Genomic DNA, 16,848 nt, shown 5'->3' with positions numbered 1-16,848 from the left:
AGTGGGGAGAGCTTGGCCTCTTCGAGGAAGTGGCAGACGGCCAAGGTGACTCGAAGTTGTTGAGCAAAGGGAAGGAGGAAGGAGGTGAGGCCAGCAGGGAGGGAGGGACCCAATGTCACACTTCATTCATTCCACATTTGGTGCTCAGCCCAGGACTCCCTCCAATGGCTCCCCTGGTGCCCAGCGCAGACCTTTGCTCAGAGTGAACTTTCAGCAAATACTTGAAGGTTAAGATGACTCAGAGGCCCCAGTCTTGCACCAACACTTCCAGAACCTTCCCTACCCATCATCAGTCATCCCCCGCAATCCTTGTGGTTGGCCCTGTCCACCCTCACTCAGGCTCCGCCCAGAACACGGGGAGCTCAGAGGATGAGAATGACAGGTGAGCATGCCTTGTCCCTAACTCTCTTCTGAGAGGTGGGCAGCAGCACAGTTGACATCTGACATGTGAGACCCACGCTGCTGGTGACTCTTATCCTGGCTCTAGTATCCACAAGCTGTGTGCTGTGGGGCAGGCAGTTCGTCTCCTGAGCCTCCGCTTCCTCTCCATAAAATGGGTCTGATAAGAGGATTTTCTCAGGGTTTCTGTAAGGATTAAATGGAATGATGCATGAAAAGCCCTAAACACAGTGCCTGGCACGTGGTAAACTCAATACATTATTAGCCATTGTTAGCTACTGTTATATTATTATTAGCATCATCAACCAAGGCCCCTAATACTCAAAATTTTCCAATCCCACCCTTCCCTTCTTTATTTGGAGAAACCTAAGGCTCAGCTGGGTGTCATTTCCTGGGGTGGGAGTTCGGGTTCCCAGACAATCTCAGGTGGCAGTGATGATTTGCTCCTCTCTCTGTCACTGCAGCAATTTATATGCTCCTCTTGGGTGACACTTGGTACTTACCACATGGCATGACAATTGCGTGGGCCTGTCTGTCCTACTCAATTATGAAGTCTTTGAGAACCGGCATAGTGCCTTTGTGTAATATAACTATTGACTCACATTTTTTTCACACTTTAATATATCTGAAATTGAGGATGCATCTTACTAATAACAGCATGCTGTAGTTAATTGACAGTGCTCTTTTCTTAGTGTCATATAAAATAATGAAACTTATTACAATCAATGGCACCTTCGATGAAATATGGTAACTTAGGGCACAGGCTTTAGAGGCAGGCTGCTGGGGTCACTTATTTGGTATGTGACCTTGAGCAATTACATACTTAACCTTTCTGTGTGGCGATTTGTCATCTGAAGAACAGACATGATTGTCTTTACCTCATACAGTTGTTACAAGGATTCAATGACTTAATATAAACCATTCAGAATAGCGCCTGGCACACTGCAGATGCTGTATGTATTAGTTATTGTTATTTGTGCTCCCAGTGACCAGCTCAGTACCTGGCCATAGGGCTCGATAGAAATCTGATGAATATAAAAGGGACTTTGATAGCCGTGGGAGCACATGCTGGGTGCTGACTGCCAACCTCCAGTTTCTGTTATCTTTGGGGTCACAGCATCGCCCTCCCAGTCTGTGAGCACAGTGGGGTCCAGTAGTTTCCTCCCAACCTAGGGTCCTGCAACAGACGCCCTTTGCTGTGGCTCGGCTCACATGGTCTCAGAACTGCACTTTGGCCTGAAACTTCCTGTTAATCCTTCTTTCTTCCCCCCCTGCGTTCACAGCTCTAGCACTCTCATCCCGGGTTGGGGCTCTCCCCACCTGCTTCTGTTCCCTCCCATTTATTCTCCACAGGCCTTTCCCCCCATAGATCTCTTGCCTGTCGAATTTGGCCATGGCCTCCGCTTCTTGGAGGGCCAAACTCTGACCCATTAGCGAGCCTTCTAGAGAACTCACTACCGCCCACATGGTCCCAAACGATTGCCCAGTTTCCTGCTTAGACAGGTGTGATGCTGCCGGAGGGGAAGCTGGACTGAGAAAAATGTAGGAATAGCCCAGGAAGAACTTGAACCCCGTGGTGGAAGGCCTGCCTCAGTGCCAGTGCGTTTAGCACAGACCATGCCAGGACGTCAGCAAGTGTCCACCCGCTAGGCCACGCTTGCTTACACGGAAAGCCTTGTCCTCCTGCCTCACAGGCCGCAGGAAGGCTGCCCGAGGTCCCACTGCGAGAGCAGCACTCGGCAGGTGACCCCTAGCCAGGGCCTTGCCCTCCCACCCCACAGCTGGCCTGGCCGCTTCCAGACCCTTTCCCTAGTTCTGTGTGTCCACCCTGAACCAGGGCCATGATTGATTTTGGTTGTGCCTGGGCAGAGCCACAGGAAATTCTGCTTTTGGGATCTTTTTTTTTTTTTTTTTTTTTAGTCAGGAGTCAAAGAGGCTCAGTTTGTCTCCCGCTACCCAAAATATATTCTATTTCCTCTCAGTCTTGTGCTTAATCCAAGAGAGTAACTAAAATCTCTGGGTAAACACGTGCTATTTTTGTTCCTACCTCCCATGTGCACACCCTTCTCTTCTTCCAAATGTAGCCTTGGAGTCCTGACTTACACATCCACATCCACCCAACTGTTGCGATGGAAAAATGGAAATGCTTGCCCTCCATCAAAGGAACGCTTGCTTCCCTAGCCCACCCCTTTCCTCGACCTTCCTGCCGCCCCGCCCCCACGGCCAGCTCTCCCAGGACAAGGAACACGTGGAAAAAAAGGGGCTTTGGTTTCTGTCCAAAGAAACCACTGACTATTTGGAGAGAAATAGCACATGGAGCCCTCGAGTGTGACTTGTGTGTTAGCCGTCGGTGTTTTTGCCCCTGGATTCCAGCCCTTGCTCTTGAGAACTGCCTGTCCTCTCCACAGGCCGTCCTCTTTGTCTTAAGGGCCCAGATGGCTTGCAAATGACTAACACATAGCAGATGCTCAGGAAATCGTTTTGAAATGTTGAATGGAGTTTGCGTCATGCTGGTATGTCAAAATACAAACATGGAAAATCAATAAAATGGGAAGTAATGGTATTATAAAAAATATTCTTTGTTTTTACATCACCAATAGTATTTTATATTGCCATTTCTCCAAGCACATGCACAAGAGTCACTTTACATCAGCATGTATGTTATGTGTATTTTTGAGAGCTGCAACCACTATGAAAAGTGAGGCCTTGCTGCTTATCGCTCAGCTCTGGCCTACAAAGGGAGGGCTGCCCTCCTGCGGGCAAGAAGCACCTTTTCCTTCTTGGCTTCCTGGTTGAAGTTCACAGGTTCTGGCGTGGTGGCAGAGTGACCCAGGCTGCTCTTAGTTGAAGGGTCTCTTTGCCTAAGGCATGGCTTTCCCAACAGCAGAGCCTCTTGCCTTCCCGAGTTCCGGGTCACAGTCTGAGTGGACATCTGGGAAGGGTCTGGGCAGGTTAGGGTTTAAAGGAGCCCCAGAGGTCGAGGGGATAGGGAAGCCAATGTTTTTCTGAGGAAGGATCCTGATTCAGTCTTTGTGTAAGTCAGCTCAGGCCACCAAAACCAAATACTATGGTGTGGATGGCTTAACAGACAGTTATTTTCTCACAGTTCTAGAGGGTAGAAGTCCTGGATCAAGGTCCATCAGGGTCAGTTTCGGGGGGGGCTCTTTTCCTGGCTTGCAGACGGCCACCTCCTTGCTGTGTCCTCACGTGGCTGTTCCTCTGTGCATATGTGGAGAGAGCGAATGTGCTCTGGTGTCTGCCTCTGCCTCTAAGGACACCAGTTCCGTCGGATTAGGACCCCACTCTGGTGACCTCTTCAAAGCCATATCTCCAAATACAGTCACTTTAGGGCTCAGGGTTCAACACAGGAATTTGGGGGGACACAACTCAGTCCCTAGCAGACTCTAAAAAGAAGTGTTCCACACCAGCCTGGTACTAACTTGGTCTTCCAGGGACCAAGGGTTTGTACTTGTGGTTGCATATTACAATCACCTGGGGAGATTCTTGGAAAAAATACTAAGGCGGGGCCGTGCCCAAGCATTCTAATTCAACTGAGGGTGGAGCCATGGAATGCGTATTCATAAAAGCTCTTCCAGTTGATTCTAATAGGCATCCATTGAGAAACCCCTGTACTAGACGCTGCTTGGCCAACACCTGAGCATGCTCCTTGGGGCTCAGCAAGAATGAGACAGGCTTTCATGGGGATAAACATGGGATGTGAGTATGTATGGTGTTTGGGGAACACAAGTGCATTGTGTATACATGTGTGGGTAGTATATCTTCACATATGTGCAAAATGCGTTCATGTGTATACAATGTGTGACATGAATACATGCAAAAATCAAAAATACCATTAGCCTTGAGGTGGTCTTCTCGAGGTAACTTTTTCTAGGTTTGAATGCTAATTTTTTTAGTTACTATTTTAAAACCTTTAAAATATTGATATTTTGGATAAATAGTATATAATTCCATTTACATGTGATATCTAGAATAATCAAATTCATAGATACAGAAAGTCAGAATAATGTTCCCAGGGACTGGGGGAAGAGGCGTGGGGGTTAGTGTTCAGTGGGTGCAGAGTTTCCTTTGGAAGGATGAAGTTCTGGAGGTGGATGGTGGTGACAGTCGCACGACAGCATGACTGTACTTAATGCTACTGAACTGTACACTTGCAAATGGTTAAAATGATTTTTCAAAGTTGATATTGTAAGATAGTGTATCTTTTCTAAGTTTTCCAAGTTCCCATGATGAGGATAGCTTCACACAGAACCGTGGAAGCAAACCCTTCCCTTCTTGTGTTAGATACTTGGGAGGTAATCTCTATTTTCTGCATGTAGATTACGCCATGGACAAATACCTCCATGTCTCTACTCTTAATTTACTGCTCTGTAGAAGCCCCTGAGGCTGTCTACATAGCTGCTCACAAGTGTCTGCCTACATCCCCCCAACCCTGAGACCCTCTTAGTCTCACAAGTATTTCTTAGCCATCCAGAAATTCTCGCAAGCTTTGTCATTCCCAGGCCTCATTCACCACTACGACTGCTCTGAGGGTGTTTGAACAGAGCACCACCGTTTGTGTATAGGGAAAAGGATGGTGGTAAAGGGGAGTTTAAGGGGCCTTTGAGGAGACTGTAAGTGAACACAAAGGATGAGAGTTACACCTTTTCCTTTAGTTCAAGCTTTGTCAAATGTGTGGCACTTAAATGACAATAGCTTAAATGGCCAAATTGAGTCAGCTATTTCATTTATTCTTCAAATAACTATGGAGGAGCCACTATGAGCCAGGACTTGTGCTCACGCAGTGGCATCGAGAGAGATTCTGAGAAGTCCCAGACTAGTTGGGGAGATCCAACAGGCACTAATGATAGACCATGAGAAAGGCCACATGCGAAGTACAAATATCCACTCTTGCTTGCAAAGGGGAAGAAATTTATTGTGTTGTAACCAAAAATGATATTGGCTCATAGGATGGAAAAGTCTAGGGCAAGGTTGCCTTCAGACACAGCTAGATCTAGGTAATCAACATTTTCAAAATGTTCTCTCATCTCCTGACTTTATGTGGTTCTCATTCTGGGGAAGGTTTATCTTTTATGGTAACCAGAATGCTCAGCTTACTTCCTACTAGTTTAGCAAATTCTGCGTAAAGAGAGCTCTTTTCTAAGAGTTGCAACTAAAATTCTAGAAGTGAAACTCACTGAGATATATAGTACCCAACTCTAGAGCTGAAGGGTTGCAGAAAAACAGGGAGTTGGTTCCACCCAAACTATATAGATTAGATCAGGGCTTCCCAGTGGGAAATTCAACATTCTTACAAGAAGAAGGAATGGACCCTGGCCAAGGAAACCATTTTCCTTGCTAAAGTGTGGAAGTTTAGATGAGGCAGTAGCCTGTTCTCCTGTAGGAAATCAGAGGCTTCCCCGAGGGACCAGTATTTAAACTGGTCTTTAAGAATGGGTAGGCTCTGGTCATGGAAGGACGAGAGGATTAAGAGTGAGGACCCACTTACAGAAGAAACAGCGTGCGCAATTTGAGTGCTAATCGATGGTCCTTGATGGAAAAGTTCTGTGTGCTCAGCCTGTTATCAGGAAACACCGGTTGGTCCAGGGAGGGTGTCATGGAGTTGAAGCAGGAGAGGACCCCCCCCCACACACACACACACCTCAGCAGACCTGCCTCAGGACTGCCTCAGTCTTCTAGTGAAGATAAGATTTCCAGAAAATAAGCAGGGCAAGCAATAATGCAATTTTAAATGACCTAAATGTCGCATCACAGTCATTCCTTAGTTAAAAACACACAGGTGTAAAATACCTAAAGAGCTGCTGATAAAGTTGTGCTATTCCTCAGCTTGGAGTATAATTTATGCAATAAATTTGCTTTTAGTGCTTTTGGGTTTTTTTTGTTTGGCCTTTTAACATGAGGTGAGACAGGAGAGAACCTTCCCCCGTGAGGGTGCTGAAGAGCCCCATGTGAAAAGAACAATAGTTTGAAGCCACAGTCTAATAATATACAAGAAAGCAATACTGAAATCTTAAAAACAGAGTTTAGGTATTTTACTTTTCAAAAAAAATAACAGATGATCACAAAAAAGATTATTTGCGAAAAACACAAGCTCATGGCCTGCTTCAGCAGCCGTTGTACGAGCATCCTTTCACAGTTGAGCCCTTGTTCATGGTTAAAGTTTCTGAGGGGCTGTGTAATGTTGAATGCTCCCAAGGCTCAACTCATGAACCAGATGACAGTGTCTCGGGCCTAGGAATGCTTTAAAATCTCCAAGGTTCTCTTATTTAAATTTTAAAAGTTCCTGAGGTACCTACCTGGAACACCTCAACCCACAGTCATGTGAACAGTGAGTTTATATTTTTCGTAGACTCCGACTCTTGGGCTAATTCCACATGGGAGGTAATTTTGATAAACAATGGATTAACCATTGTTACTTAACTAGTTCTTCCTTTCAGCAAATGAAAAGAACCAGGAAAGCAGTCATGCTTGTAGCTCTCAGGCGGGGCAAGGCAATATATGTAACCTAAACATCTGCACCCGTAATATTCTGAAATTAAAAAAAAATTTTTTTAAAAACATAATATAGAAACACAAGGGGAAAAAACAAAAAAGAACCAGGAAGCAAAGCCAAAGAAATCAGTGAAACAAAAACATTCACAACCAACATTTATTCTTGATTTCGGTCACTACTTTTATGGTTCCTTATTTTCCTCCACACATTAAATATATAATAACCCAAACTTTATTAATATACAAATAAAACATGCGTAGCATGCAAGCATGGCAGGTGGTGAGTAAGCCCAGGCAGCAGGTTGCCTCCCGCACCGAGGTTGATGAAGGTGGACACAGGCCACTGCGTCTGAGCAGCTCCCGTGGGTCTGTGCTGTTCCCAGGCTGAAGAACCTCGACCAACACGCGCCATGTTGGTTAAAGGTTAGTGACACAAGCGTTTGTGTTCATATTGAAGGACAAGGCTGTTCTTTTATTTTTTTCCTGAAACCCCACTTTGTTCTTTTCTCTGACAAATGTTCTAAATTCAGTGACATACCAAGGGAGACATGGATGAAGGGACACAGGATAGAATTGGAAAAAGCATAAATGGAATCTGGGAAGTTCTGTGGTAGGTAACTGCTATCCCTCCTTGATGAAGGAAAAAAGTGTACAGAATATTTAATCAGCTCATCTTTCCCTGAAAGGGAAAAACACACATATTTTTGGTTTTAGATAAGTAGCTAAGGCTTTTACAGAGAAGAAAAAATGTCATGGGAAAATGAAAAACTCTCTAATGTCTATAGCACATGAACTATCTAATAGGAGTAAAATATTAAAGGGCAAGGGAGAACATCTGTAAGAAGTTATAGTGCACATGTTGGATGAAAAATAATATTATAGGATTAGACAATTGTTATTGAAATAGCACTTGGTATATAAACTCAAACATTCCTTTTTAAATTCAGCTTCTCAGAGGTTGGACTTCAGATGCCTGAGCACTTTGAACATTATCTTTGCCTTTATTTGTCTTCATGCGGATAAACACAACTGCTAAAATTATACCTAAAAGAGAAAGCTCAGAGTCAAATGGATGGAATCTTAAAATGTACTGTCACATTCATTTATAAAGTAGTAATCTGGTAGGAAAAAATGACTCATATAACTTCATTTTTGTTTGTGGTTTAACAAAGTTTTGTTGTCCTGGTGAATAAGGGACTCTGGGAGTGGCTTTCTTGGATAAGTAAGCTTATCGCTTGTCCTGTCGTCAGTATGTATGTATCACGGCCCAAATCATATGTAACCTGGTGGTTCTCACTGGGTCTCTATCTAGGAATGTAGGACCTAATGTCTCACACTGAGTGTGTGAGTATCTGACAGTTCCTGAACTTTATATTAAATACATACTCCATAAGTATTGATTCCAGTCTGTGTGTCTTCCCCTTCTTTAGAGGAAACAACCCAACCAGAACAACCGGAAAGCTGTTGCCAGACCTAAAGCTGACTTTCACTGTGTCCACACCAAATATAATGCTTTCTTTGGTGCCTTCCTCACAGCTCTAGCCCATGTTGTTGAGTGACCTTGAGTAGACTACTAAATTTTTCTGGTTTCTCCCCTCCCTAAACTTCTACAAAATTACATTGTACATCTCAGCACTAACTATATTAATATATTATCAGTCAGAACCCATTATGAAAAAGGGATTTGTTTTATGGAAATTAACCTGTAAGTTTACAGAAGGAATCATGGCAGAAAAGACTAGATGTTCAGAAACCCATTAAGAATCCTGTAATAATTCCAATCCTACTTCAAAAAGAGTAAGGGTACAAAACAGTAAGATTCTATTACTTCTATATATCCCCAAACTCATCCAACCTTTAACTTGTGGTAAGATTCTGGGTTATAATCCTTATGTAAGAAAATTGCTATTTGGTGCATAAACTCAAATCCTTTCAAGGTGGGAGGGCAAATATAATAAGAAAAGGCATAGGGGTGGAGGGGGAGGAGCTTGGTAACCAGGTGGGACCTCAATGAGTGGTTCTCCGGGAGAAATGATGGTCACTGTGACAGCAGGTGGGTAACAGCCATGTCATAAAGAGTTTGGACTGCAGGGTATAAGGAAATGAGATCCCTTTTAGACCCATGAATCAGAGTCTAATATGACAGGTTGTGTAATGGAAGAAAAGACCAGATGCAGAGAGAATAATCAAGAACATTTAGAATAATCCCAGCCCTTCTTTTAAAAGAAAAAGGATGTGAAACTGTGAACCCCTTCACTCAGGTGCACATAAACTAATGAAGTATTTCTAATGTTTAACTTGTGAAGACAAGAAGGTAATTACTATGCAGGTTGAACATCATTAATCTGAAAATTTGAAATCCGAAATGCTCCAAAATCAAAACTACTTTCATGCTGATATGACATCACAAGTGGAAAATTCTACACCTGACCTCATGTGACAGGTCACAGTTAAAATGCAGTCAAAACTATTTCATCCATAAATTATTTAAAATATTGTATAAAATTACCTTCAGGCTATGTATATAAAGTATTTGTGAAACAAGTGAATTTTCTGTTGGATCCTATCCCCAAGATAACCTCATCATGTATAATATTCTAAACTCTGAAAAAAATCCAACATATTTCTGGCCTCAAGCATTTCGGATAAGGGATATGCGACCTGCAGTAGGCACTGAGTGGTTTGCAAAAAAAGACAGTGAGATCAGAGGACTCTGCTGTCTAGCCAGGCCAGGGGCCAAGGTAGAGCCAGAGCCATGATACAATGGGGTTATTCTGGGTAATAAGAATCAGCATCCCCAGTCCTGAAAATATACAAAGAAGTTCTGCACTGTACATTTCAGGTATAGCAGCATCTCCACCAGAAGGCTGAGAACAATGGCAGATGAGACCATAAACTCCAATATAGGATGTGTGTATGTCTTGCCCATCACTGTATCCCCCATCAAGCACAGTGCCTGCCATGTAGCAGAGGCACAGCTACTGCATTTTTCTCCATCATGAAAGCCTGGTAAGTAGAGATAAAACATAACAATTTATGCTCTAAAGCCTCTTATATTTCCCAAACTAACCAATATGGCGATCATAGGCAGAGGATGGTACTAAAGCAGTACCTCCCAACCAGGAAAGCCTCGTGTAGTGTATTTGGTGATCTATATTCTTGGCTAGTGCCTTGCTTGCCCTTGGAGCAGCCACCAGACCAGCCCATGAAGACAGGGCCTGAGCTGAACTCATATTTCTGAGGCCCAGGATAGGAATCCTTGACTTGAGAAATTATACTCACCAATGACCAGAAGGGTGGTCAGCAGTATGCCAATGGCCGTGCCCATAGTGGGTATCCCAGGCTGGCGAGCTGCTGGCCGGAAACATCTGCCCTCCACACATGTGCAGAAAGTAACTGAAAAACAACATAGTATTTGGTACTATAAATTTTCAAGTCAATAGTCACAGAATCTCATACCCAAGACAAAAATTCTCTCAAACTGCCCCTGGTGACAGACTATCTTAAGTTGCCTATAACAAAATACCTACCTGGTAAAGAGACAGTGCCTTCCAAGGGTGGCCGACCCCCATCATTGATGCGGATCGGGATGTCGTAAACTCCCTCCTCAAAGTTCGTGTGCTTGGTGGAGAGTCTGGCATGAGTGCCTGTCAGAGCAGGAAAACACACAACTTCAGGTCCCTGGATCAGCAGGAATCGATAAAGCTTATCCTTCCATCACATACTAAGGTTGGCTGGGAAGTGGCTAGATATGGGTGATACTTTGGGTAGTTTAACTCATATCATTCCACATGTATCTTATCATAGTGAAAAAAAGGGCTAAAGTATCCTTTAAATTCTCAATTCATGATTTCTCTGTAGAAATGAGTACAAACTGTAGTCAGTTCTCATCATTTCCAGTAGTTGTGGTCTATAAAGTTGTCCCAAACACTGAATTAGTAAATACCGAACCATTGTTCCTACAGAAAACATAGGATTAGGTTCCTGTGAGCCTCTGGTCACAACATTTTCATCAACTGATTAATATATAATCTTGTTTCCTGTGTTTCTGTTTAAAGATACCTTATTTAATATACAGTGGACTAACATTTAACTCATGGTTAACAGCAATAGAACGCCTGCCTGAACAAAGCTTATCTAACATGTATTTTCTCTGTAAGGCTGCAGTCCCAACCCCTGGGCGGTGGACTGGTACCAGTCTGTGGCCTGTTAGGAACCAGGTTGAACAGCAGGAGGTGAGCAGCGAAAGAGTGAGCAAAGCTTCATGTGTATTTACAGCCACTCCCCTCACTCACATCACCCGCTGAGCTCCAGCCCCTCTCAGATCAGTGGCGGCTTTAGATTCTGCATTATGGTGAGTTGTATAATTATTTCATTATGTATTACAATGCAATAATAATAAAGTACACAATAAATGTAATGCACTTGAATCATCCTGAAACCCTACCACGCCCTTCTCCCCAGGTCCATGGAAAAATTGTCTTCCATGAAACTTGTGCCTGGTGCCAAAAAGGTTGGGGACTGCTGCTGTAAGGCACGTCATAGCTGCCTCACGCTTAGGAACACTAGAATAGTATTTGAGCACCATGGTTCAGAACCATTTTAAATAACTAAATCACAAAATGAAAAGCACACAATGTGGGGGGGAAAAGGACACTATATAGACTGCAAAAAGAACACGTTAACAGTATGAGAGCTGAACCTCATACTGTGTCACATTGTTCACCCTCAGCTGGGAATAAGCGTGCCCAGTAACTCAAATTTTTGACCATTCTGCCAGTGTCCACGAACGCTCAAGCTCCGTTATGAAAGAGTTGAATCTGCAAATGTGAAATCTGCAGATAGTGACTGGAGTGTACCTGGGACAGAGCATTTGTAGACCTGATCCTGGGTTTCATACCTGCTGCTTGTTAGCTATGTGACATTGGGTAAGTGATAATGAGTCCTGAAATAAGGGGATGCATCATATTCTACCTGATCTTCAGGTATTTACCTTTTTTCCTTTTTTTTAAATGGAGAATTAAGAGTGCAAAATAACACTGAGCTTCAAATTACTAAAGTCAGTTTCAGTCTTGTTGCAACTCACTCATATACCCTCCCCATTCGGGTACCTGCCAAGAAATTTTCCAGAATTTGGGGAGATTTTCATATTTAAAGATTATTATGGCCCTGGAGTAACAGGGACCAGAGTCACCATCCCTCCAAAACAACTCAAAGAACATACAAAATACATGAAACCATGGTTTTAAGGACATTGGACAATGAAGGATATAGTGATTCCCAAAAGAAGGAAAAAAAATCACCCCAGCTCACTACCCCGAGCAATCGTCCAGGTCTCTTAGCGCAGGAAAGGAGAGCCCAGCGAAGTCCCTGGGTTGAGGCGATGGAGTAAGAGGAAATCAAGACCACTAGAGTTTACAGAGAAGAGTACCAGAGATAGTGTGTGTGCTGCATACAGAGAGCACAAGAGGGGGCCCCTCATAAAAGGTTTAGAGAGACCAGAGTTCACAAAGAGCCAGGAATTGTTCCTACTCCCAAGAGCCAGGGTGGAAAATCTCACAGGGCCTGAGGGGAGGGGGGTACAGAGAGGGTTTTGTCTCAGAAGTTTGGAAAAATTAGCCCTAGAATAAATGCTGCCCTAGCCCTGCCTAAAAACAACATGTGAAAGCATCAAACTATTTCCCAATAACTACACTTCAAAATAAAGCTCAAGAATATTTATAAGAATACAAAAAAAAATCAGCATCTGAATGTCTGGCATTTCATAAAAAACTGCTAGATATGAAAGAAAAGACAAAAATATGACCCATGATGAGAAAAATCAAGAGTCACTAGGTATGGCAGCTATAAGCCTTATGAAATGTATTTCTTAGATAATGAAATTTGAAATTATTCCTTGATCCATGGGTTGCAGAATGGATATTGTGTTAGCAGCATGAAAACAATTTAATCTCCTTGTACATTTCCATCAGAGCTCTTGGTTGACCAGGTACATTGTCAATGAACAGTAATATTTTCAAAGAACCTTTTTTTCTGAGCAGTAGGTCTCAACTGTAGGCTTAAAATATTCACTGAACCGTTCTATAAATAGATGAGCTGTCATCCCAGGCTCTTTGTTGTCCCATTTATAGAGCACAGGCAGAGTAGATTTAGCATCATTTGTTAAAAGCCCTAGGATTTTTGGAAGGTGGCTTCAACTTGGTCATGAGCTACATTAGCCCCTGACAGAGTCAGCCTGTCGCTTAAATCTTTGAAGCTAGGCATTAGCATTTCCTCTCTAGCTATGGAAGTCCAAGATGGCATCATCTTCCACTATAAGGCTGTTTCATTTACACTGAAAAATCAATGATCTTAGCTAGATCTTCTGGATAATTTACTACAGCTTCTGCATTAGCACTTGCTGCCTCACCTTGTACTTCTATGTTATGGAGACAACTTTCTTTAAACCTCATGAACCAGCCTTTGTTAGCTTCACATTTCTCTTTTGAAGCTTCCTAACCTCTCTCAGACTTCATGGAATTGAAGGCAGTCAAGGCCTTGCTCTAGATTTAGGCTTTGGTTTAGGGGAATATTGTGGTTGGTTTGATCTTCTATCCAGACCACTTAAACTTTCTCCCTTTCTTCTTCTTCTGTTCGCTGAAGTAGCACTTTTAATTTCCTTCAAGAACTTTACCTTTACATTCACAACTTGGCTGTTTGATGCAATGCTAGCTTTCAGCCTGTTTTGGCTTTATCAGGTCTAGCTTTTGATTTAAAGTGAGAAATGTATGACTCTTCTTTGAATACTTAGAGGCCATTGTAGGGTTATTGGCCCAATTTCAATATCATGCCTCAGGGTATAGGGAGGCCCAAGGAGAGGGGGAGAGGCCTGGGCAGAGCATACACAACATGAAGTTCGCCATCTTATATGGATGAAGGTGACTAGGCTGGGAGCTGGATGCAGGGGCTTGCAGAGTGGGTACCAGTGGTAAAGTCTAACTAAAGGGGGCTGATAACCACAGACAAGAAACAGCTTCAACTGGCTTGTCAGCTCTCTGCCACCGGACATGAACTTTGTATTATTATAATATCACATCGTGGTTTTAAAGTTTCTCCACCCTTGAAATCACCATGACAGTGCTAAAACCATCATATAAAATACAAAAATGGGAAGGAACCCAATCTGGGAATTACTACCTGAATTCTTAGTAAAAGCTAACCCATTAGCCTGGAATAATTTTCCTCTCAATTAGCAAGACTTCAAAAGAGCAAAAACCACAACTTCCCTGTACAGTTGCTCTTTTCGAGCCTGCCCCTGTCTCTAAGAGAGCGTACTTTCACTTTCAATCTTTCAGAAAAGCTGCTTGCTTGCCCTACGTGGCGTGTCCTGAAATTCTTTTCCCAATGATCACCAAGAACCTCCTCTCAGGACAGTGGCAATTATGCTAAGTGAAAGCCAGACCCAAAGCCCATGTAACATGTTATTCTATTTAGTTTTCCTTTTCAATAATTTTATAATTTTATCTAATCAATAGTGATAGAAAACAGGTCAGCAGTTACCTGAGAAGAAGGGACAGGTGCGTAGGGAAGTAGAGATGAAAAAACTTTTGGGAGTGGTAGAAATGTTCATTACCTTGATTATGCGGATGGCTTCAGTGTTATTTACATATATCAATTCTCAAAGTTGTATACTTTGAATAATATACAACTTACTGTATCAATTATATTTCAATAAATAATTTTTAAAAATCTGTTTCTCAGCTGTCATGCTCAGTTGTCCAACTAACCCCCTAAACCAAGGGCGATGCTACGTGGTAACAGTCTTTTCTCCCTTCCCAGCCTGGGCACTGCCCCTCTGGAGACCTCCAAGTATGAATTTCCTTCCTGGAGCATGGAAGAAAGCTCTGTGTGGGGTACTGCAAACCCACCAAGTAAAATAAAAACTTAATTTCATCATCCATCGTTATTTTTCTCCATGTGCTTCTGACAACTCACCATTGATTTTGAGAACCTCCCAGTCCTTCTGTAAGCTTTCACTGCCGAGGGAAAATGTAAACTGGGGACCCCGAAATGACTGCCAGTCATCATCAGTGGCCTGGAAAATGAGACTTCTGGATGCGCTGAGAGGGTGGCACAAGAACAAGCCCGTGTACTCCTGGGCTAGCCGTGGGGGGTTGTCGTTCACATCCATAAGCGACAGGTGGAAATCCGACATGGAGCTCAAGGAGGACCCGCCTAGGAAATGGAATGATTGAAACATGGTATCAACTCACTCATTTTCCTGTTACTAAGGACATTCCCCTTTCTTAAAGAAAAAAATGAAATTCAAGCAGTTAGATAGACTGAGGTACTAGAAAGATAAACTTTTAGAATCAAAGACCTAGTTTCATTACTGGTTAAAAAAAATCTTGATAATAACTAGGGGCTATATGCTACTATTTCACATATATCACTTCAATACTGATGTACATATATGATAAGAAAACTGAACTCAGAGAAACTGTGACTTGCCCAAGGTCACACAGCCAGGGAACAGTGGCGAGGTTTTCAATCCAGGTCTGACTCTAGCTCCCACAACCTCACCTGTTCCTTACCATGCCTTGCTTCAGGCCTGTTAGTCAAGTTTTCTAAGCCTCATTTCTTCAGGTGTGAGACACCTTTGGCTCTTTAAGGATCATATGTGTAAGGGAATGTTCTAGAAAGTAGTAAAGGGCTGCACCAATGTTATTTACATTCTATAGTGGTACAAAACGTGGGCTCCGCAGCATGACTGGGTGGTAGCTGTGCGATCTTGGGCAAGTTACTTAATTCCTCGGTGCCCTTGTTTCCTGGTCAATAACAGTACCTACCTCATAGCATTGCATGGGAAGTTTCTACACTGAGTGCTTAGTGTGGGGCTGTCAGTGTGACTCAATCACTGACTGCTGTCAACTATCTCCCTGGCCGCAATCACAGATATTGTTTCTACAATTTGACTCTGACCTAATTTGATTCCCATAAAACTTGTTTTCTTGCTCCTGCTTCATTTCCAGTAAACTCTGTTTTCTTGCTTTTCTTCTCAACTGGTGCTTATGTCCATGACTGCACTTAACCAAAGAAGAAAAAGCCAGTGTGTTCTTAAAGTCGTTTTATATCATTTCAGTGCCAAACTCTAAAAATGGAACAGGGTTTTGGAACGTGGTTTTGCTTCTTGAAACTTCTAAAATATGAGAAATTTTTAGGAGGCGTGCAAAGTGAAGTATTGATATGACGCAAGGGAGTGTATGGCATAAAGGCTCTCTGGGAGCATTTATTAAATAAATCAGAGCTAAATATATACAATATGATGGCGGAATGGGCTTAACTTGACGCAAGAGACAGAGACACAGGACCCGTCCACTCACACACGGCTGTTCCCAAGTTGCACGCGGTCCTGCAATTCTGCCCACTTTGCTTGAACTTGACTGAAGTACTTTTGTTTTCCTTAATATTTTCATATGCAGGGACTATTTTTATGATTCCCTTCTCTGTTCCCTTTCAGCTCCCAACCCCAGGCCTCACATTTTTTTTTTTTGGTCTAAAACTATATTAATTTAGTAATAACTTGTTTAATTCTTTTTTTTGGGGGGGGGAACCAGACAGATATATTTACTAGCCAATTATAGCCTTTGATCAGCATAAGATCAACAGAATTCCTGCTGTACATTTTTAAATTCCATTTAAATGCAAAGAAACTCAATATTTAAATTACCAGCCTTATCACTGGATAAAAATATTATTCCTATGAGTTAATTTTTAATCTTAAAAATTCTCTGGAATTCCAGTTTGAATATATATATATATATATGACAGTAGTATATGGCAATATACACTACTACAACGGAACTAAATGAGATGCAAAGATTATATAGAGATGGTTCAAACCTCCTGCGCTTATCTGTACAATATAGTCTTCCCTTTTGAAGGTTTACCCTATTTCAT

General features: G+C 42.6%; 1 protein-coding gene across 1 annotated transcript in view; it reads right to left on the bottom strand.

Annotated features, from left to right (window-relative positions):
• Positions 1 to 7,085: 7,085 nt before the first annotated feature.
• Positions 7,086 to 16,848, bottom strand: part of CDH17 (cadherin 17) — a 45,450-nt gene continuing 35,687 nt past the window's right edge. Inside the window, exons 16-19 of the mRNA XM_045560470.1 lie at positions 14,884 to 15,123; positions 10,440 to 10,556; positions 10,192 to 10,305; positions 7,086 to 7,953 (exon numbers count right to left, since the gene is read on the bottom strand). Coding sequence (XP_045416426.1) covers positions 7,853 to 7,953; positions 10,192 to 10,305; positions 10,440 to 10,556; positions 14,884 to 15,123 — 572 coding nt within the window. The 3' untranslated portion in view covers positions 7,086 to 7,852. The remainder of the gene's footprint in view (positions 7,954 to 10,191; positions 10,306 to 10,439; positions 10,557 to 14,883; positions 15,124 to 16,848) is intronic.

Source organism: Lemur catta, chromosome 9 (assembly GCF_020740605.2).
Source record: "Lemur catta isolate mLemCat1 chromosome 9, mLemCat1.pri, whole genome shotgun sequence".
Classification (NCBI taxonomy): Eukaryota; Metazoa; Chordata; class Mammalia; order Primates; family Lemuridae; genus Lemur; species Lemur catta.
Note: the sequence above shows the minus strand (reverse complement) of the source record. Positions and strands in the feature narration are given on the sequence as shown.